Source organism: Engystomops pustulosus, chromosome 6, assembly GCF_040894005.1.
Source record: "Engystomops pustulosus chromosome 6, aEngPut4.maternal, whole genome shotgun sequence".
NCBI classification, from domain to species: Eukaryota; Metazoa; Chordata; class Amphibia; order Anura; family Leptodactylidae; genus Engystomops; species Engystomops pustulosus.
In genome coordinates this window covers 98,675,565-98,698,210 of record NC_092416.1, presented here as the reverse complement: position 1 = coordinate 98,698,210, position 22,646 = coordinate 98,675,565, and the positions used below count along the sequence as shown (strand labels likewise).

The following is a 22,646-nucleotide window of genomic DNA, read 5'->3' as shown; positions in this document are numbered from 1 at the left end:
TCAGAAAAGAGAATAGCTGACACAAATACATGTATCAGAAAAGGGCTCAAACAAGAAAAAATATAAATTGCAGTCTTTTAATTTAAGGGTCCTTCTGTAAAATTCATACATATCAATAATACTAGTAAAACCACGTATGGTATTGCATCATTTTAGCATACCCTATGCAAACAGTTAAAACATTTAAAGCCAAGAAAAGTAAAAAATGATAATGGATGAGTATGTAGCTATTTTTTAATTTAAATATGATTTCAAAATAAAATGGATAGATACCCTATATACTCGAGTATAAGCCGACCCGAGTATAAGCCGAGACCCCTAATTTTACCATCAAAAACTGGGAAAACCTATTGACTCGAGTATAAGCCGAGGGTGGGAAATGCATTGGTCACAGACCCCCCCAGGATGTAGCCAGCCTGCCCCCTGTAGTATACAGCCTGCCCCCAGTAGTATACAGCTTGCCCCCAGTAGTATACAGCTTGCCCCCAGTAGTATACAGCCAGTCCCCAGTAGTATACAGCCTGCCCCCAGTAGTATACAGCCTGCCCCCAGCAGTATACAGCCTGCCCCCAGTAGTATGCAGCCTGCCCCCAGTAGTATACAGCCAGTCCCTAGTAGTATACAGCACTGCCCCCAGCAGTATACAGCACAGCCCCCAGTAGTATACAGCTTGCACACACTAATATACAGCCTGCCCCCAGTAGTATACAGCCTGTCCAGCATTAAAAAAAAAAACTTATATACTCACCCTCCGGTGGCCCCGACGTGCAGCGCTGCTCCCCCGATGTCCGCGCGGGCCCTCTTCTGGCTTCTGCGCCCGTCTTCTTTCTACTCTAACTTCGTGCTGGGCGCCGCCATTGTTCTCCCCCGGACGGTGCTTAGTATGACGCGCCGCTGCTGATGTCATACTAGGCGCCGCCTGGGGGAGAAACATGGCGGCACCCAGCACGAAGTTAGAGAAAACAGAAGACGGCTCTGGAAGTATATAAGTTTATTATTTTTTAAATATTTATTATGACTGTATGACTCATGTATAAGCCGAAAGGACGTTTTCAGCACATTTTTTGTGCTGAAAAACTCGGCTTATAAAGGAGTATATACGGTAACTAATACCTGACTTTTCATTGTTTTTTTTCCACTTGCAAGTCCTCCTCTAACTAGAGAAGCTCTATCCATGAGGCCTCTGAAAGCTACACAATGCTAATTTAACCCCACGGGCTGTAATGTACTGGCAATACCATGAGGGCTCTAAAAGCAGTAAAATGATTGGGTTAGCTAAGCTCAATGTCCTCAGGTGCCAAATACATTGATTTGACACTTAATTGTTCTAAAAATGTATCTTTCTGTATTTTTAGAGCCAACCTGGGTGCAATACATATTTTTCTCCAAGAACGTTGTATCAGAAATTTCATCATGCCAAGAATGGTAAATGCTCTCAAGGAACGAAGAAAGAGGTTGCCATAAATATTACAATATTCCATGTTAATAAGGCTGGAGTTCCCTCTTCTGTATTTGTTCATTACTATTTCCTGCTGGCTGTAAATAATGCAGCATGCCATTGTTTGAAAACCATTTAAAGGACACCAGATCAAGGATAGTAAACCAAGCACACTGACATACTGGTGTATGCCCCTTCTGGCAGGATGTGCTCTTCTTTTAGCTTCTTATGCCCTTGTTTTTACAAAAAAAGGCTTTTAAAATTATGCAAATAATAAGCCGCAAATGGAGCCTCGAGACCCTCAGGCTCAATTGTTTAATTTAAAGACCCCTTTTTCTTTAAAAACAAGGGCATATGAAGCTAAAATAACAGCAGATCCTACCTCAGGGGGCACACACCAGTATGTCTGTATATGTTTGTTTTACAATCCTTGATCTAATGATATATGTCCTTTAATGTTTTTTTGGAGAATGTGTATAAAGTGGTATTTATTGTAACTATTAAATGAATTTCATTCATGCCATCTGTTCAGGTGAGGACATCTCATATATGCTTATTTTAATAATTGCTTTACAAGGGACATATAACAGACAATGGCCCAGATATAAATTTGTGCAGTTTGCCTCACTAATGTGCACAATATTTTCTCGGTGAACTTTCCTTCATGTTATGGTGAAGCACAGTAATAAATGTGTCGCAAACTAGAAACAAACACCAAAACGGCATTGGAAAAAATGCAACCGCAACACAATAGTGGCTCAAACATTTTTAAAATCAGCATAGCATAGGCTACTGGAACCAATCAACAGCTAAAAATCCTGGTGACAAGTTTGCTTTAAAATTTATAGACTCATGAAATTAATAATGTAATTGATGCAGGAAAAAAGGCATTGGAATAAAAAGAAGCCAATAGGCTTGCATCAATGAAACATTACTTAGAATATGGATAAAAATACATTAATGTCCGTCTAAAGTTTGGTTCTCATGGCGGATATTGCACCAAACATAAAGCTCAAAAGTCCCCTTGTTCCTTGATGGATTTTGGTTTTGTCACGCTGGACAACAATAGTTTACCCTCCACTCGTGGCCCTCCTTTGGCAGTTTCAGCATTGATTCTGCCTCTGAAACAATGACAAGAACATACCACCTTTTCCATTGCTCCAATGGCAGCCCTGCAGTTTGGCAGCCGGCCCTGTCTACTGACAGGATCTGGCAGTAAGACACTGAGCATGCGCAGCATGTTACACCTGTATTGCACTGTGTTAGTTGAATAAGAGCTTGAACAAGCAATGAGAAGATCACTCGTTCAAGCAAATCTGTAAGAAAAAAAAATAAAACGTTCAAAACACTTTATACAGTATTTTCAACTGAAATAATTAATTAAATAAATAAAGTAAAATCACCTAAACATCAATATTTCCAATACACATCTAATAAAGTACAAAAAACACTAAATCACAAATAAAATCCAAGATATTTGAAATTGACGCATCCAGTACAGTATGTACAATAAATCAGTAGCATTTTTGGACCAGCTCTATGAAAGCTGTAGAGAAAAAAAACCCATAAAATGGCCACAAATGTACATATTTCATTTAATCCCCCTCAAAAATGTTCCAAAAACTGATTGAAAAAAGTTATATGCACCAAAAGGATACAACTGAAAAGAATGATTTAAGATGTTAAAAATAAGCCCTAAACCAGCTCTGGCAACAAAAAAAAACATTAACCCCTTAACGCTGAAGCCACTTTTCACCTTCCTGACACGGCCCATTTTTTCAAATCTGACATGAGCCTATTAAAGTGGTTATAACTTTGGAACGCTTTAACATAACCAGTTGTTTTTGAGACTGTTTTTTCGTGACACATTGTACATCATGTTGGTTGAGAAATTTAAGCAATATGTTTAGTATTTATTTATGAAATAAATGGAAATTTGGCAAAAATTTTGAAAAAAACAATGTTTTCCAAATTCTAAAATTTCTACTTTTTGGAAAGTTGGTCATATCACTAAAATAACTTGATAACTGACATTTTCCATATGTCTGCTTTAACTTGGCATCATTTTTCAAACATCTTTTCCTTTATTTAGGATGTTACGAGGCTTATAACTGTAGGTGCAATTTTTCAGATTTTCATGAAAATTATCAAAACCTACTTTTGGAGGGTCAATTTAGTTAGAAGTGACTTTATAAGGCCCACATAAGAGAAACCCCCCACAAATGACACCATTTTAGAAACTACACCCCTCAAAATATTAAAAACACCCCTTAGGAATTTTGTTCACCCTATGAGCGTTTCATGAGGGTGAAAAATAAATGAAAGTGAAATTACAGAAATGTAATTTTATCTTACAATAGATTCATTGAACACTAAAATTTGCACCTTCACAATGGGTTAAAAAGGAAAATGCATTTTACAATGTTTAGTGCAATTCCTCCTGGGTATGGCAATACTCATTTTGTCACTGTACCTTGCTGTACGGGCACAGGGGGGCACTTGGAAGGGAAAGAGTATTGTTTCGTTTTTGGAGGACAAATCTGGCTGAAAAAGTTTTCATGTGTCAGGATGCATTTGGAGAGCCATAATGGTACCAAAACAGAGGAAAGCCCCAACAAGAGACACCATTTTGGAAACTACACCCCTTGGAGAGTTTAGCAAGGTGTAATTTGTGTATTTGCCCCAACAGGTGTTTGATTCAATTAGGCCCCAAAAAGTAAAAAGGTGAAAATTTTTGCCAAAAAAATGTGTAAAACTATTTCTCCTAAGCACAGAATTGCACCACTTGTGCATATAAAATGTTGTATGGGTACACAGTAGGGATCAGAAGGGAAAGAGGGACTTTGACAGACAACGTTTACATGTGTCAGGATGCATTTAGAGAGCCGTAGTGGTACCAGAACAGAGGGGAACCCAACAAGTGTTACCATTTTGGAAAGCACACCCCTTAGAGAATTGAGCAAGGTATGATATGTGTATTTGACCGTAAAGGTGTTTGATTTAATTAGGACTTAAAAAGGAAAAAGGTGAAAATTTTCCTATAAATGTCACTTTTACCCCTCATTTATGTAAGCCACAAGGGATAATATATGAAATAACCCCAAAAAAAGGTTTAAAACTATTTCTCATGAGTGTAGAAGTACCCCACATGTGCATATAAAATGCTTTATGGGCGCACAGTAGAGGAAAAGAGGGATGTTTGTCTTTTAGAAGCCAAATTTGACAGAAAACCTTCACATGTGTCAGGATACATTTGGAGAGCCCTAGTGGTACCAAAACAGAGGAAAACCTGAAAAGTGACCCTAATTGTTGAATGTACACCCCTTGGGGAATTTAGCAAGATGTAATATGTGGTGTAGTGTAATAGAGCATTTTGAACATATAGGTGGTTTCCAAATATGATGTGCAATGGAGTTCAAGATGGAAATTGCAATTATTTCTGGAAAGTTCAGTGCCCACTATGTGGCGCCCGTTATGTGACGCCCGTAATGTGATGCCCATTATGTGATGCTCAGTTTGTGCCACTGTAAAATGTCAGCTCTATGATATTTCCTGATGCGAGAAAGGCCCAACATGTGATCCTAAATGCTAGCCAGAAAGTCCAGCAGGGCTCCGGAATGATAAAGCACTTGGAATATAAATAAATAATAATAAATAAATAAATAAAGAACTGGGAGAATTATAAAGGATCTGCTAACAAATCCAGAGACTTAGAGGGGAAATAGAAAACCTACATAAATAACATGAAACCTGCAAACTACATCCCACAATGAAATAATGGAGGGGTATAGGGAGCAACGGGACATAACAGTTGTTACAATTATTCATTTTATGGAAATGAATTCACAACAGGTTGGGCGTGAATTGTGAATGTGTTGCGTATAAGGAGGTGCAATATACCAGGGGACCAACTAAACTTTTGTCACTCTGGAGTTGTCGCAGGTCTCTTAGTAGTATGTAGTGTCCATCCTAACTCCTCTTTTGGAACAGACTCTTTATTGAGTCCTACCTTTATAAGCAGCAGAATTCACCGGGAAAATGCTGTCCTGGCAAAACACGGGAACATCTAATCCAGAGGTACTGGGGCCATGTCCGTCTTGTCCAAATATTAGTTTCCTAATATCTTCCTCTTGAAAATGGAGAAATGATACTGCAGGACCTGCACATTGGAACAGCTCGTAAGAGTTGTACAGCATCATCTGTACAATGTACATGGCCAGCACTTTTATACCATATCTTCGTTTTCCGTAGGGAAATTATCACCAAGTGTTGTTCTTATTCACCCTAGCGATGCCCTTTGTGATGAATATTGCTGCTATCGGCTGGACCAAATCGACCAGCCAATATTGGCAAACATGGACAGAGGGGGGGCAGCAAAACCCCTCTGGACCGCAAGGCAAAATTGGTGGCTGTCAGGAACAGCCGCCACCCTGCCCCAATCACCGTATCTACAGACATGATAAAATAAGTAAATTCGCTGCTCTTGGCTGGTCTGCAATGATGAGCCAATAGCAGCGAACATGAACTGGGTGGGCGTAAATATAAATAAACAGTAAAAATCATAAACATGTTAGGTATCACCGCTTTCCAAAATTTCTAATCTATCAAAATATAATAACGGTTATTCCTGGCGTTTAACCCAGAGACGGAAAATAGTGTCCAAAATCAAAAATGCCACTTTCATGCCATTTTGAAAAATATAGAAAAATTCAATAAGAGGCCGTACAGTCCTTAAAATGGTATTCAATAAAAGACTGTAGAGTCCTCAAAATGGTAGCATTGAAAATGTTGCAAAAGTACACTGAAGTATAAAAAAAATATTACCACCAGAAGAGGTTTAATTTTTGTAAATGTATGAAAACATTATGTAACCTATATAAATTTGGTATCCCCGTGGTTGCAATGGCCCAAAGAATGAAGGAGACATGTCATTTGGGACGCACAGTGAAAGCCGTAAAATCCAAGCCCACAATAAAATGGAGCAAATGCATTTTTTCACTAATTTCACTGCATTTGGAATTTTTTCTCACTTCCCAGTACATTATTAAATGGAATATTAAATACTGTCACTATGAAGAACACTTTGTTACACAAAGAACACACACTCACACAGCTCTTTACATGGAAAAATAAAGAATTTATAGATTTATAGATTGAAGGTGGGGAGTGAAAAATGGAAGTACAAAAACAAAAAAAGGCCTGGTTGTTAAGGGGTTTAAAAGTGACAATACAAATCTACTCTGAATGGCTCAGTGGAACTTTGTGGAACATTTAGGTATTTTATCCACTGAGAATGTGTACATTTAGCAAAATAAACTAAAATGTCAAAATTGCACCCGATTTTGTTTTAAACCCCTTAAAGGGCTCACAAACTTAATTAAAATTGCTTTACATACGTTGAGGGCTTTAGTTTCTACAATGAGGTAATTTATGGGTTTTACTATTATTTAGGCGTTCAAAGTGACCTGAAAGCTGAGCAGGTCCCTCATAACGTCCTACAAAAATGAAAGGAGACATTTGGTGAAAGTTAGGTATCTAGTAACTTTGCTGTTGCTTTGCTGAAAAAGTAGAACATTTTAAATTTTCAAAAATCGAGAATTTTATCAGAATTTTCACCAAATGTCTCTTTTTTCATTAATCAAAGAACATGTTATCAACATTTTTCAACTAACATGTAGTATAATGTATCAAGAGAAAGCAATTTCAAAATCACCTGGATATGTTAAAGCGTTTCAAAGTTATAACCGCTTATAGTGACACATGGCAGATTTGAAAAAATGGGCCGTGTCAGGAAGGTGAAAAGTGGCTTAGGCGCCAAGTTGTTAAAGTTACTAACTAGGGCTTTTGGGATTGTAGTACTAGTTGAGAATTAGAGGTCTGACCATAGTCAGCACCTACTGTGCCATCTAGCCAGTTTGGCCTTGGGCTTTGCTGTGATTAGGGAACATCTGCTTCATCTCAGAATATTACCGATGTAGGTGACAGTGTGGGTCGTGTGGGTCAGAGAATACCAGTCCAAGACACCAGTTTTCAAGCAATATGGAAAGGTCTAGACAAGAGAACATAAATGTGTCATCTGTAATGGTCAAAAATAAACATCAGTCTAAAACAACCATAACACCGGTACAGCTGACAGGTGGAGGTAGTGAAAAACTGCCATACAGAAATGCAACTACCAGGTGGCAAGGGATGGTGTCTCCTGGCACCGAAACCTTGGGGGCCACTCCCCAGATTTCAACTTTGTGTCACTCGGATGGGTCAGAGCTAAATAGACTGCAGTGGCATAAGTGTGCAATTTAAGTGCCTGTGTTTGTCATTTAAGACTACAATCATACTTTTAAAGTACAGTTCTATTCCACCTCCACTACTTTATTTGTGTATCCACACAGCCGTAGGACTACTGTTCCCATTTACCATATATCTGGGAACAGTACGATTTTATTTTTCTTATTTTACATATATTGGCACAGAACTGTAATACTACTATCATCCTGCATATAGGCACAACACAAATCATCTAATGCTAGCTAACAAATGTAGGCATGTGCACTACTACTACAACTATCCAGATAGATTTGGAAACTGTATAGTACTATTGGAAACTGTATAGTACTATTACTATTAGCAGCTGGAGACCATTGTCTAGGATTGGCATTCTTCTTAGTCAATGCCACAATAGGAGCCACAAGTGAAAAGAAGTGTGGAATAAACTGTCTATAGTAATTGGCGTAGCCCAGAATCTCTGAACAGCACGCAGTCCCACTGGGCGAGGCCACTGAAGTACGGCTGCCAATTTAGAAGGATCCATCTGGAGTCCCTGGCCAGAAATGACGTATCCCAAAAACGGAAGACTGCTCTTCTCGAGTTTGGCGTATAAATGATTAGTCCTTAAGCGTCTGAGAACCTGCCGGACGTGGTTTTGGTGAGAGGGAAGATCTGAAGAATACACCAAAATGTTGTCCAAGTAGACTATAACACAGGAGTAGAGCAGGTCTCTAAAAATATCATTAACAAACTCCTGGAATACCGCTGGAGCATTGCAGAGACCAAAGGGCATTACCAAATACTCAAAATGAAAAGCTGTCTTCCACTCATCGCCCTCCCGAATTCGGATGAGATTATATTCTCCTCGCAGATCCAGCTTGGTAAACACTTTGGCACCTCGTAGACGGTCAAAGAGTTCGGTGATGAGAGGCAAAGGATAGCAGTTCTTCACCATAACCTTGTTGAGACCGTGATAGTCTATGCAGGGTCGGAGGGAACCATCCTTTTTAAAGACAAAGAAAAATCCAGCTCCAGCGGGGGAGGAAGACTTGCGGATGAACCCCTTTTGCAGATTTTCCTTTATGTAAGTGGACATGGCTTCAGTCTTGGGCACGGATAACGGATAAACCCGACCTCGTGGAGGAGATGTACCCAGCAGCAAATCAATGGGACAGTCATAGGAGCGATGTGGAGGCAGAACCTCTGCTTGCTTCTCAGAGAAAACGTCGGCAAAGTCTCGGTAGCAAACCAGAAGGTCCTTCAAAGACTTGGCAACCACGGAAGTTAGCTTGAGAGGCACAGGGTGAGGAGCATCCAAGCAACGAGAATGGCAGTCAGGACCCCAACGTAGAACCTCCCCCGTCCTCCAATCAAGGACTGGCGAATGGAACTGCAACCACGGAAGATCTAGCAGGAGGGGCGAGGTTGAGCGTAGCAGAACCAGGAAGGACAGAGTCTCCTTATGCAGAGCACCGACTTGCATGATTATCGGCTCCACGCGGTACCGTACTGGGTCAGAGAAAATTTGTCCACTAACCGAAGAAATAACAAGTGGTTTGTCAAGAAGAATCACTGGAATGTGGTACCGGGAAAACAATGCAGCATCCATGAAATTCCCAGCTGAGCCGGAGTCCAGGAAGGCAGATACTTGGGTTTGATTGCCGAAACCAATGCTGAGCAGCACCGGAATCAACAGGCGTGGAGAAGCACTGTTCACACCTAGGGACGCTTCTCCCAAGAACCCTAGGTGCTGGCGTTTCCCGGACGTTGGGGTTGGATAGGACAAGATGCAAGGAAATGCTCAGGACTACTGCAATAGAGGCAAAGGTTTCCTTGGCATCTTCTGATACGCTCCTGAGGAGACAATTTGGCTCTATCCACCTCCATAGACTCCTCTGCAGGTGGTACGACTGGAGACTGGAACGGTCTTTGGAAGACAGGAGCTAGTCGAGGAAGGCGTCATGGTCGGACTGGAGTAAGCTCGAAACGTGACTCTTCAGCACGCTCCCTGAAGCGCACATCAATCCGGGTGGCTAGGGAGATGAGCCTACTCAGAGAAGATGGTAGGTCACGAGCAGCCAGAGCGTCCTTAACCTGAGAGGACAGATCTTTCTTAAAAGCTGCTGCCGCGTCGTTCCAGGAAAGTTCCAACGCTAAGGTACGGAACTGGACCGCATACTCTCCCACGGAGCAATTCCCCTGACGTAAATTCAATAAAGCTGACTCTGCGGAGGAGGCCCGAGACGATTCTTCAAATACTGACCGGAATTCAGACAAAAAGGCTGCAAGAGAAGCCGTAACTGGGTCGTTCCTATCCCAAAGGGGAGTAGCCCAGGCCAAGGCTTTCCCCGAGAGAAGGTTGACTATAAATGCCACCTTGGATCGCTCCGTAATGAATTGGGTCGGCATAAGTTCTATGTGCAGGGAGCACTGAGTAATAAAACTCCGGCACATCTTGGGATCGCCGTCGTACTTGCTAGGCATAGACAACCGCATTCTAGGTTCAAGAGCAGGCAGACTAGTCAGAGCAGTAGGGGTCGCAAGAGCAGCCTCAGGTACCTGTTGCCGTTGCTGGTTAGCTAACAGTTGCTGAAGCATGGCGGTGACTTGCTCCAGTTGATCTCGCTGAGCAGCAATCTGCCAAGACTGGTGGATCACAATAGTGGCAAGATCTGGCTTGCTGGGAGACGGAACCTCGGCGGGATCCATGGCCGGATCTTACTGTCAGGCTTGCAGGTGTGGATCCTCTGGACCACTGCAGACGATGACACAAGCCACTACCTGGGACCGGAGTCTAAGTGGTACCCGGTTTTCACCAGAGCCCACCGCAAGGCGGGTTAGACAAGCTGCGGCGTGGTACCACCAGGTCGTTACTCAGGCGTGATTTGTCTGCAGTGGCGGCCAAGGTAGAAGTACAGAGACGGCTGACAATCTCGTGGTAGAAGTCCAGGCACAAGGTCAGGGCAGGCGGCAGAGGTGCAACGTCAGAATCCGGTCCAGAGTCAGCAACAGGAGGTCCAAGCAGAAGGGTAAGGGAACACAGCACACAGGACAGCAACACAGAGGAACACCGGCAAACGGGAACACGGAGGAGGTCAGGTAACACTTGAACACGGAGGAAGTCAGGTACACAGGAGACACAGGAACGCAGAAGACACAGGAAAGCAGGAATCGCAGGCAAATCGCAGAATAGCTTTCTCTCAGGCTGTGAGGCACAAAGATCCGGCAAGAGTGTGAGGAAGGTGCAGGGTTTTTAAAGGGGAAGTGATCAGCCAGTGCACCAATTAGCGGTGCACTGGCCCTTTAAATTTCCTAAAGATGCCGCGCGCGCCCGGAACCTGGCAGCGATTCCGGAGTGGGGAGAGATGAGTCGCGCCGGCACCACGCCTGTGAGCCTCGGGGAGCACGGGTGAGCCCGCGACCCGCGATATGGGTCGCGGGACCACCCGTGACACACCTATTTTGCACATATGGGCTTAACATAGTACTTTTTTCTATTATACAGAGACAAGCAAAAAGGTAACATTGTTTTAACTTTTCAATTTATGGTTCCATATCTCGCCATCAACTACAACTTTGAACTTGCGACTATCAGCATTTAAAAATATTTAAAAAATTATCATGTCATAAATAAATTTGACTAACAACTAGACAGTACAGATGGGGAGACACCATTGGTATAAGAGTATATATAATGGTCTAGCCATCTTTAATAAGGAAGGGGAATAAAAATAATTCAATAAATAAAAATGCAGCTGCTTGAACCATAAACCAACAGACAAGAAGTTCAGTCTTAAAAAGATTAAGTTTTAAAAAGAGAGAAGACATGATGTTAGAGACAGCAGTGACAATCACTGGTGTTCTCATGTAGTGAAGGGGTAATGTCACATGCAGAAGTATACAGCTGGGTATCATCAGCATAAATATTATACAGAAAGCCAAATCTGCAGTGTAGAATGAACCCTGACAGGAAATAGTAGTGGATACAAGAGATCCAGAAAAGGAGACACAAATGCAGTCCGAAAGATAGAAAGAGAATCAAGAGAGTAGAGTGTCCTTCAGGCAATAAGCTTAGCTTCCTGCAGAGGAACTGGAGGTCCACAGTATCAAATGCTGCCAAGAGATCCAGAAGAATGAGAGAAAGAGAATAGTCAAACCTGCCTGAATCCTTCTGGGCATGCTCTCTTGATCAGATTCAAGCATTTCTCCCAGGTCTCCCAATGTTGGTGCATACCGGCTGACTCTCATGGGTTACAGTTTTCTCTTCAACTGTGCACACAAGTGTTTGGGTTAAGATCTGAAAACTGGGGGCCCAATTGGTCAGTCTAATTCATGGTCATTAAAACAATAATTCCCCAATGTTGACATATGCTTTGGGTTGTTGTCCTGCTGGAACAATATGTTATCCTTTTCATTCCCATAATATTTTTTACAAAGAAACTCCTCTTGTAGGATACTCACAGAGTGTCCTTCAGGCATTAAGCTTAGCTTCCTGCAGAGGAACTGGAGGTCCACAGTATCAAATGCTGCCAAGAGATCCAGAAGAATGAGAGAAAGAGAATAGTCAAACCTGCCTGAATCCTTCTGGGCATGCTCTCTTGATCAGATTCAAGCATTTCTCCCAGGTCTCCCAATGTTGGTGCATACCGGCTGACTCTCATGGGTTACAGTTTTCTCTTCAACTGTGCACACAAGTGTTTGGGTTAAGATCTGAAAACTGGGGGCCCAATGGGTCAGTCTAATTCATGGTCATTAAAACAATAATTCCCCAATGTTGACATATGCTTTGGGTTGTTGTCCTGCTGGAACAATATGTTATCCTTTTCATTCCCATAATATTTTTTACAAAGAAACTCCTCTTGTAGGATACTCACAGAGTGTCCTTCAGGCAATAAGCTTAGCTTCCTGCAGAGGAACTGGAGGTCCACAGTATCAAATGCTGCCAAGAGATCCAGAAGAATGAGAGAAAGAGAAAAGTCAAACCTGCCTGAATCCTTCTGGGCATGCTCTCTTGATCAGATTCAAGCATTTCTCCCAGGTCTCCCAATGTTGGTGCATACCGGCTGACTCTCATGGGTTACAGTTTTCTCTTCAACTGTGCACACAAGTGTTTGGGTTAAGATCTGAAAACTGGGGGCCCAATTGGTCAGTCTAATTCATGGTCATTAAACCATTACTTCCCCAATGTTGACATATGCTTTGGGTTGTTGTCCTGCTGGAACAATATGTTATCCTTTTCATTCCCATAATATTTTTTACAAAGAAACTCCTCTTGTAGGATACTCACATATAGCTCAGCTTTAAGACCAGCAGTGATTCTGTTACAGTACTACTGCTATCCAACTGCTACTTCCATCTTGCAAATTTTGGCTCAGCACAGAACTGTTACATATATGGGCAAAAAACAGTACTATTACTCCTACCCAGCAGATATAGGCACGGGACTACCACTGATAAATTTCAAATTTGGGCATCCTATCACTATGCTGCACATTTAGGGGTTGGCACTGCCCAGTGCTAGTATTCCTATCCTGCATACATGGGGTCACAACCACGGCTGTTTTTAGTGTTCATGCTGCACTTTTGACTCACAATTATTATGCCCCCTGTTGTTGCCATCAAGCAAACAAAAGGTCGTTAAGGGAACTCTGTCCAAGTTCCCCAACATCTTACTAGCAGAGAGCAGTACAGGACCCCGGAGGAAGGGATGGTATTATTTTTTTAATGCACCCATTTAGGTGTTTCAGATCCATTTATGTGATGAGTACATCAATGACCAGAATTTTTTTTAAACAAAATTAACCAGTTGGGGAGTGTCAATTTTAACCCCTTCCCAAAGCGCCGTAATAGTAAGGTGCAGGTTCATGGAGAGGGCTCACGGGCTCTGAAGATCCGAGGCAGTCTAGTTTAAACCCATTCATTACAATGTGCGATTTGCAATGTGCAATGTGCGGTTATAGTACCCTAGGGGGTCTGAAAAATAGTAAAAATAAAAAAAAGTTTAAAAAAATTATTAATGAAAAAAACTAAATTAAAAAATATATTCAAATCACCCCCCTTTCCCTAGAACTGATCTAAATATAAATAAACAGTAAAAATCATAAACACATTAATTATCGCTGTGTCCAAAAATGCCCGATATATCAAAATATAATAATGGTTTTTCACTGCGTTTAACCCCATAATGGAAAATAGTGTCCAAAGTTAAAAATCACACTTTTTTGCCACTTTGTTCTATAAAAAGTGATCAAAAGGTCCTACAGTCCTAACAATGGTAGCATTGAAAATTTCATCAAAAGTCACACAAAATGTCACCACCCACAGCTCCATACACCAAAGTATAAAAAAGTTTTTAGTGCCAGAAGATGGCAAAATAAAAAAAAAAAATTGTACAGGAGGTTTTAATTTTTGTAAATGTATGAAAACATTATAAAACCTATACAAATTTGGCATCCCCACCTACCCAAAGAATAAAGTAGATATGTTATTTGGGGTGTACAGTGAAATCCATAAAGTACAAGCGCAAATGCGTTTTTTTTTACCATTTTCACTACACTTGGAATTTTCTTCCCGTTTCCCAGTACACGGCATGGAAAATTCAATACCATCACTATGAATTGCGATTTGTTATACAAAAAATAAGCTGTCACAGAGCTCTTTAAGTGTGTAAAAAAATTAAAAAGTTATAGATTTTTGAAGGTGGGGAGTAAATAATGGAAATGAAAAAACAAAAAGGGCCAGGTCGTTAAGGGATTAATAAAATATATATTTTTTAAATTGGATTTTTTTACTTGAATTTCACCTTAAATTGGGCTATCTATTAGACGGTGCTGATTAATAGGGCTGTGACTCAGTCAGTTAAGAGGATTTACACTAAAACACATACTATTATGCTGGTACCCACCACGACCGGGGGGACCTGGTACAATCCAGTCTCTGACTGTTGATAAATTGGCAGGTATATGTGTAAATGCAGGCTAATATTATTGGACTGGAGAAAAAGAAAATGCATACACAGCACACTTCAGAATAAGTAAGGAGAATAATAGTTTGATGGCAAGGCTACTGCATCTCCCAGAAAATTCAGTTTACCAGAAAAAAACTGGTGTATTTGAAGTGCCGCCTTAGATGAACACAGTCTTCATATGCAAAGGAAACATTCTTTATTTGGATATATAAATGAGGGACAATGCATTTCGGTGCACTCCCTTCATCAGGACCAGGACATTGTATATATATATATATATATATATATATATAGTACATATGTCATTGAGTGATATATATGTAAATGCATAAGTATTTTATTTTGACCAGAAGTCAGAGGGGTCTGTAAGTCGGGTGTCCTTAGGTAGGGCACCGCCAAAAAACAATTCTATAGGCTAAACATAGGTGTGTCTATATATATAAAATACCTATCCAGGAACATATTAACCATTAGTTAGAAAAATTAGTTGGGAATATAAATAATATTAAACCCCAGAATAAAGGCACTACAAGGCTTATGTCACAAGAAAAAAAAGTTAGCCAATCGAACCACATACTCCACAAAGATGACAAGAAAATGTTCCCAGACCCCCCATTGCTGTGCTACAGGCAACCCCCAAACCTGAGGAATATTGTGATCAGGAGCTCCCTACCATCTAAGATACAAAAAGGAACTTTCCCCTGTAATGTCAGGAGCTGCAAAACCTGCTCTCTGATTTTAATCACAGACAGGATACAGATCCCTAACACACAGCAGGAATATAACACCACGTCCATGTTATATGATGGTCAGGCATGTGCAGGAGCCGTTATTATCACACAGCTCCTATTACTTTCTGTGAAAATAACGGCTTGTGCACCTACATGAACATCCCATCACATGGACAGATTTCTATCCACTGGAAGTAAACAAAGAGCGTCCTATAGCATGACAGCAAGCAGAGATCTAGAAAACCGTGAGGAATTGATACAAAAAGTGTATTGGAAAGTGTATAACTTTTTCTTACAGAAACCATATCAAATATTTTCTGAAAGTGGACAACCCCTTTATATCTTGCTTTGTAAGTGGGTCACTATTTCACAAATACTGCCCTCCAGACATTGGAAGCCAGCTACGATTTCATCTAGGGAAGAGTTGAACACTGAAATTAATGCGGTGTATAGAATAATAAATGTTATCTTTGAACCAACCTATTAGGAAAATATGGGAACCTTGGGTAGCACCCTCGTATTGCACTATACATGCAGTTTGACAGAGATGAATTTGTTGCCCCTGATGTACATATATAGGCAATGACCCTGGTCTACACAATTAAGTAAGCACATTATTATAATCCTATTTACAAGGCGACTTTGGTTATACATGTGAGGACCTTTGTTAGTAAGCCATGTTCGGCCCTACACTGTTAATTAAGTTCATGTATATTTGAATATCTGGCTTCACATTGTAATCATATGTTGTTGGGATGTGATGTAACACCTTACTTGTACAGCACAAGCTATATTGTAGAATATGTGATCTCCGTACTCCTGTTATACTTGATTTACATATGTAAAAAGAAAATTGTTTAATAAAAACATTTCAAACAAAAGCCCTGAAGGCTCCAAACATCCTAAAGATAGTATTCAAATGAAGAGGAATATTCTTTTCTTGTCTTAAAGACTAAAACGGCAGCAGGGGAAAGAAGAACCATAGCAAGGGCAACAATTGAAACAATCAAGTAATTCCAAGTGGTCCTCATAATTCATATCCAACTAAGGCTGCATTCACACACATGTATGGGGGACGTATATACGGCCAACGTATATACGGCCGATATACGTCCCCCATACACTTCTATGGGCTCGAGGCATCGTACGGGAGGCGACACCGTACATATCCTATCTTTTCCCGTATTACGGTGCCGTGGCCCATATGTTCCTATGGAGAGGGACGGCAGTGTGCATGTAGCCTAAGGTGTAACAAACCTGTCCAGTAATAGCGCAACCACAACAAGACTTGGCACTGGTTATCAGATAGGGTAAGGGGTGTGGAACAAACTCTGCTATGTCCCTGTGGGTTATGGCAGATAAATCTGCCTTGAAAAGGGCTAATCTGTTATTAGGAACCTACTAGGTGACAGGATGGTGGATGGTGGAGCGGACAGGTAACAGAAATTTTGGGATAGACCTGTGTTCACATGAGTACATAGAAAAGTATCAAGCCAGAAACCAAACAAGCCTGGGACAAGGAAAGCGGGGTCACACCGGGAAATCCACTGATAAACAAACAACGGATTGAGACAGACAGCGGAATCGGACAGAACGGGTCAAAACCAAGATGGTGGCAAAGGTACAGAATCGTATAGAAATAGAATGGTCTGTACATGTAGCACAAATAAAATACACAAGAAGACTGAATAATATAAAGGGAGAAATAGATACTGCCTCCATCTCTGACTGGTTCAGCTGTCCATCACTTTAACCACAGCTTCTGACTAAACAAGCTCAAATGCCCACCCAGCTTTCCCTAAGGAAAGATCCTGAAGGGGAGCTGTCAATCACAGGCAGCTCTGGGTGGTTTTCAAGCACAGGACAAACCTAAACAGAGCAATTTGCGAGTTTATGACATAAGCTACGAAGTTTGAGCAATTTTTTTTCTTTGAGGATGTTATATAAATAATGGTAATTATTTTTTAACCCCAAGCCCCATTTAATCATATACTATGCTATTTTAGGGTTGTGTGCTGGATATTGGCATTGAAAAAGGCAACCCAATATTTTGCATGAACATTGATGAGCACACTTTGAAGCAATACAAAGCATGTAAACTATAATGCATAGCACCCCACTCAAACTGAGTAACAGGACCTCCCATCTCATTAAACCAGATAAACATTAACACCCAGCACTTTTTTCATTTTTCCATGCTCAACTTCTAAAATCAGTTTTGTATTTGTTACATTTTATACACTATTGAGTTACTTCTGGTGGGAAAGGGTGGTATTTGTGGAGTTTAATAATATTATTATTTAATGTTAATTAACCTTATCTAAAAGTTCCACTTTGGGAATTACATATGCAATATCATGTTGGCTTGGCTTCCATAATTGTCATAATTGGTCTTCATCAGCCCTCTGCCTGCGATTGTGTTTTGGAGGGTGGGGGGGAACTCTCTTCCCTCTGTCTTTCTCCTTAGCTGCAACTACCAAGCTAGATGCACCAAGCAAGCAGCAGACTGTGTGTAACAGTTGATCTACTGCTGATCACGGTGGTGCACTGGCAGCACCAGCACGATTTGCAAGATGAGTATACGCATCCTAGTGTGGGAAGTCACCGCTAATCAGGACGAATACATTCGTTTTGCTTCCTGAACTTGTTAAATAACTTAATTGTTGGTATATAAGATTGTGAAACAAATCTGAAAAATGAGAATTAATTACATAGTTACTGCATTTTCAAGTCACAGTAGTGGTTTTTTCAAATAATGAGTCAGAAACAAGGAGAGACCTCCGTTCCTTCTGTTCATGTTCACTAGATTCCTGTAAACACAGTGTTCTTTAGTTGAATGTTATTATTTGTTGGCAATCAATATCTGAGGAGCTGCATTTGTGAGGAGACGCATTGACCAAGGGATTTCATAACAAATAGCAAATTGACAGTTCCAAGAAATTGTAGAAGGTACATTATTCAACAGGCATTGTGCAAGTCATGACAGCTTTGCTCTCGGGCTCTCTCTCTCTCTCTCTCTCTCTCTCTCTATTAGCAATGGCAAGAAAGACCCTTTTAAGGATTTCCAATGTGTGCTTTTTTGCTTAGCTAACATAATGCAATTTAAATTACAGTGTGATTTACTTACTGATGATCCAATGTTAGGAAATTAGAAATAGGAGATTAGAGCCATCAAGTGATTAAAGGGAAAAACTATTAGAAATATAAACATTGTAAGTTCTTCACTTAATTGAATCAACATGTTTTTACAGGATTCCAGGGAACTGGGATGTTAATTGTTGTACATGGTTCCTGGGAAACCACTCCAACTCTATTTTACCTCTAATTTAGGCAAAAGGAAAGCTACACCGCCCATATCAAACTAAGTACAATACAAGGAAGTGGGTCTGCACAGCCTCATCAATAAATCACAAATGTACTAACATTGATAATAATGCCACAAGCAACAAGAAAAAGTGAGCAGACATAAACAATCTTTATCAATACATGTAGTGTATTAATAAACAATGGGTTAAATAACATAAAAACTAAACAACCCCAGGGTATGATATGATTGTCCCCACGGGGACCCCACTAGCAGACTAATTTATTGCAAATTACTTAGCTCCTAATATCTGTCTACCTAGAGGTCACACAGCTAAGCTATATTTGGTGCTGGCAACTGTATTGGCATAGTGATATATGCTGTTAATATCTTCTCCATAATATAGACATACAGCAGACAGACTATAATAGTGCCAGAGTGTGTGACATTCACACACAACCCCTGTCACAAAACAAACAACCTTACTCACTGTGGCTGTGTGCCAAGCGGTGATACCACATGGTATAGATTATCCTGGATTTCAAATATTGAAAATTGACTGTGTAAAACCACCACAAGATCATTAATAAAAATATTAAAAAGAAGGTGGCCAGATACTGACCCCTGTGGCACTCCACTGGACACTAAGCCAATTGCTTACCAAACACATAGTCCGAGCAGCACAGTCCTTTGGAACAGAACCAGTGCTCAAGGAATCTTCAAATATTAAAAATAATGGTCTGTCTTCATGGTACATAGTTCATGCAGTACCCATGGGTGTATACCATCCTGACCTTAGTGGTTGTAAGGCAGCATTGTACCTCTTCCTGGGTTAACTGTTGACATTCCGAAGATTATTTACATTATTCATCATCATGTCTTCTACCATTGGATTTTCCTAAGTAAAGACAGTTGAGCAGGCAACATTAAAAAGATTGGCCCTTTCCTCATCTTCCTCCACCATAACTATGTTATTAAAACTAATAAAATTAGTACTTAAAAGGTGCAGATATGACATGAAATAGGCCAGGGAGAGAGATCTTAAAGAAAGAGACTAAGAGACACTGTTTGTGTCCCACATATGCATCCAGTAGAAAGAATTTAAGTAACAGAGGGGAATCAATAGTCATTGTAATAACAAAAGAAAATGGGGCAAATTTACTTACCTGGTCCTGTCGCGATCCCCGATCCGGACGGTCCGTCAAAGATGAAGTCCGGCGCAATTCACGTAGCTCATGCACCCGATTTCCTGCATCTGTCGCTTCCCCCGCTGAGGTCCGTTGGAGTTCACGTTCTTCTTCCTGGTGCTTGTAAGTGCATGTCTTGCGACACAAATTGCTTTGTTAAATCCTGCACGTTGTCCGAATCCGGACCGCCCCCGATTTGTGTTGCATGAAAGTTGGTGCCGATGCGCCAAAATCCGATCACGTGCAGCAAAAACCCCTGTTAAATGAGGCGCACATCGAAAATAGCCGGGTATGCTGACGCACCCTTAGTAAATGAGCCCCCAATGTGTCTACATTATGCATATGTGAAGTGTATCTTCTAATATCTTGTTGTTGCATTTCTATGTGATAATATATTTCTGTATCCCCAATAAAGCCTTTAAAAAAGCAAAAAAAATGTATTAAAAACATTGGTAGAAAACTGCATGCAATTAGTTTTAGGCTTAATCCATACTGGCTGGATGTTCTAGGGGGAAAAATATTTTCTAGGTTAACTTTGGAAGTTCAGCACATTGAAAGAGTTCTTGATTTTTTTTTTTAAATTGTTATGACGAAAATAAGCTTCATTTGTAAATTTACCCACAGAGGTTTAAAAAAATGAGTTAAAAAAGTGAGGTGATACAGGTTGGATCAGTGACTCAATCAATGAAATGATTACAAGGTTCAGGAGGTTTGTTCTTAATTTGAATTTGTATGTAAGTCGGAACTGTATATTTTATAATTGTAGCCTCAGCCAAATGTTTTTTTGGCATCTATGACAGTTGAATTTAAAAAAAATGTTGGATTGTCATCAGAACCAGTATTAACAATAAAGCTTCATTACAGACACCTTTGATAACTGTTATAACTGTTTATTGTAGCCTAGGGCTAAATTACAGGAAATTAGCAGAGGTCCGTTTGTAGCTAGGGGTCATATTTAAGTCGGGTGTTCTTAAGTAGGGGACCACCTGTACTCCAAAAAAAGATAAAGACCCACTAGAGGTTGGATCTTTCATACCAATTTCCTTAATATATGAAGATGTGAACATTTTTGCAAAAATATTGGCAAATAGATTAAAGAAAGTTATCGCCTCGCTTGTGCAAACTGATCAGAATGGGTTTATACTTGAATGGACTGGACAAAAATTATCCTAGGGTCTTTACATACTTGCAGTTCGGTTACAATCGGTGCTAATCACTCCATTCCTGTCATTAGACACAGTGGAGGCATTTGACAGGGTAGAGTGGCGGTTCCAATGGAGCTTATGGTAGAATGGCGGTTCCTAATTTATTTGGCTTCGCCCTAACTTTTTGAAGGGGTTTGGAGGTTCTTAATAAAATTCCTATAGACAAACTATTATATACAATAAAGACAGGATAAATAAATATCTTCTCCTTGAGGTATCAAGATCCTCGAAAGGTGCTTTGGGGTACCAGCAACAACCAAAACAATTATGGGTAAGATATCCTTGTAGTCTAACTGTCCTAAGAATCAGGGTAACGCTTATTTAATGACTTTTTAATGAATTATGGTTTGATGCAAAATAGCACACTTTCAACTGTTTGTTTATAATACTAGTGGACTGGGACTTTCTAGACTTGCACTTGTTTTATTTCGATCAATTATCGCCCATCCTATGGGTACCATATTATTATGACAAGGCAAATCTCCTCTCCTCCTTAGCTGTTGTATTGTGTTTGAAAATGCAATGTAAAAGCAAAATGTGAACGCAGCCTGACTAGAACACTTCGCGTTTTGTATTACTTTCCATCCTGTGGGTTTCCAACTCTTATCTTGGAAAGCTTTAATTTCCCAGCAAATACCCTTATCTCCCATTCTGTCTCTTTACTTCAATCACTATCTCTTTAGACTTATACAATCCTCTGATTCTCCTTCTCACAAGGAGCCTAACATCCTTGAGTCTTTGCCTACCTTTTTTCAGTATCTAATTTTACCAATTCTTCATTTCATTTTCAGACCATTACCGTACCTTATCTCTTTTATTGTCAGCTTTTCACTCTCAGAATACAACCACCTAACATCCATACCTAACCTGATTACCAATCATTGCAATCACAATCTCAAATGTGCAGTTGTTAAGATGGCACCCTCTATCAGAACCTTTCAACACTTGGTACATGGCCAAAACCAAATTTTCTTCATCAGTTGTCTTGGTGCTGGAAGTTTGTGCAGAAAACCAAGCAAATCAGCAGGTTTACCTTGCCAAACAAATCATTTTGCCATTCTATTCTCTTCGTTCTCTCAAAATACTAAAAGACTCTGTTACTCTTCACTCTTAACTACCTTCCAAAGTGAATATTCACAGACCTTGGGACTAAAGACCAGGACACCCACTTTAAAAGGACAATCTATCTAGCTTTTACCCCGAGTAAACTATATGATCTCTCCTTTCTGAAGTTCCCTCTTTTATGTTAAATTCCAATCAGCACATGTGTAAAAAAGTTATATGTAAATGAGCATCAATGAACCTATCCCCACACAGAAGTCCCTACTCACTACCTCACTAAAATATTTAAAGGAAATCAACCTCCAGGATCAAGGATTGTAAACCAAGCACTCATACATGCAGGTGTGTGCCTCCCTTCGCTCTTCTTTTAGCTTCTTATGCCCCTGTTTTTTACATAAAGAAAGGCTTTTATGCAAATAAGCATGAGGATCTCTGGGCTTAATTAACACTATGTAGGTCAGAGCCCCTCAAGCTCATTTACATAATTT

General features: G+C 40.3%; 1 protein-coding gene across 4 annotated transcripts in view; it reads left to right on the top strand.

Moving 5' to 3' along the window:
- LOC140064042 (beta-2-glycoprotein 1-like) overlaps positions 1 to 16,209 on the top strand; it is an 80,710-nt gene extending 64,501 nt beyond the window's left edge. For all 4 annotated transcript variants that reach the window (XM_072110469.1, XM_072110468.1, XM_072110467.1 and 1 more), the window contains one exon: positions 1,356 to 16,209. In XM_072110469.1, the coding sequence (XP_071966570.1) occupies positions 1,356 to 1,429 (74 nt within the window). In that variant the 3' untranslated portion in view covers positions 1,430 to 16,209. The remainder of the gene's footprint in view (positions 1 to 1,355) is intronic.
- Positions 16,210 to 22,646: the final 6,437 nt, after the last annotated feature.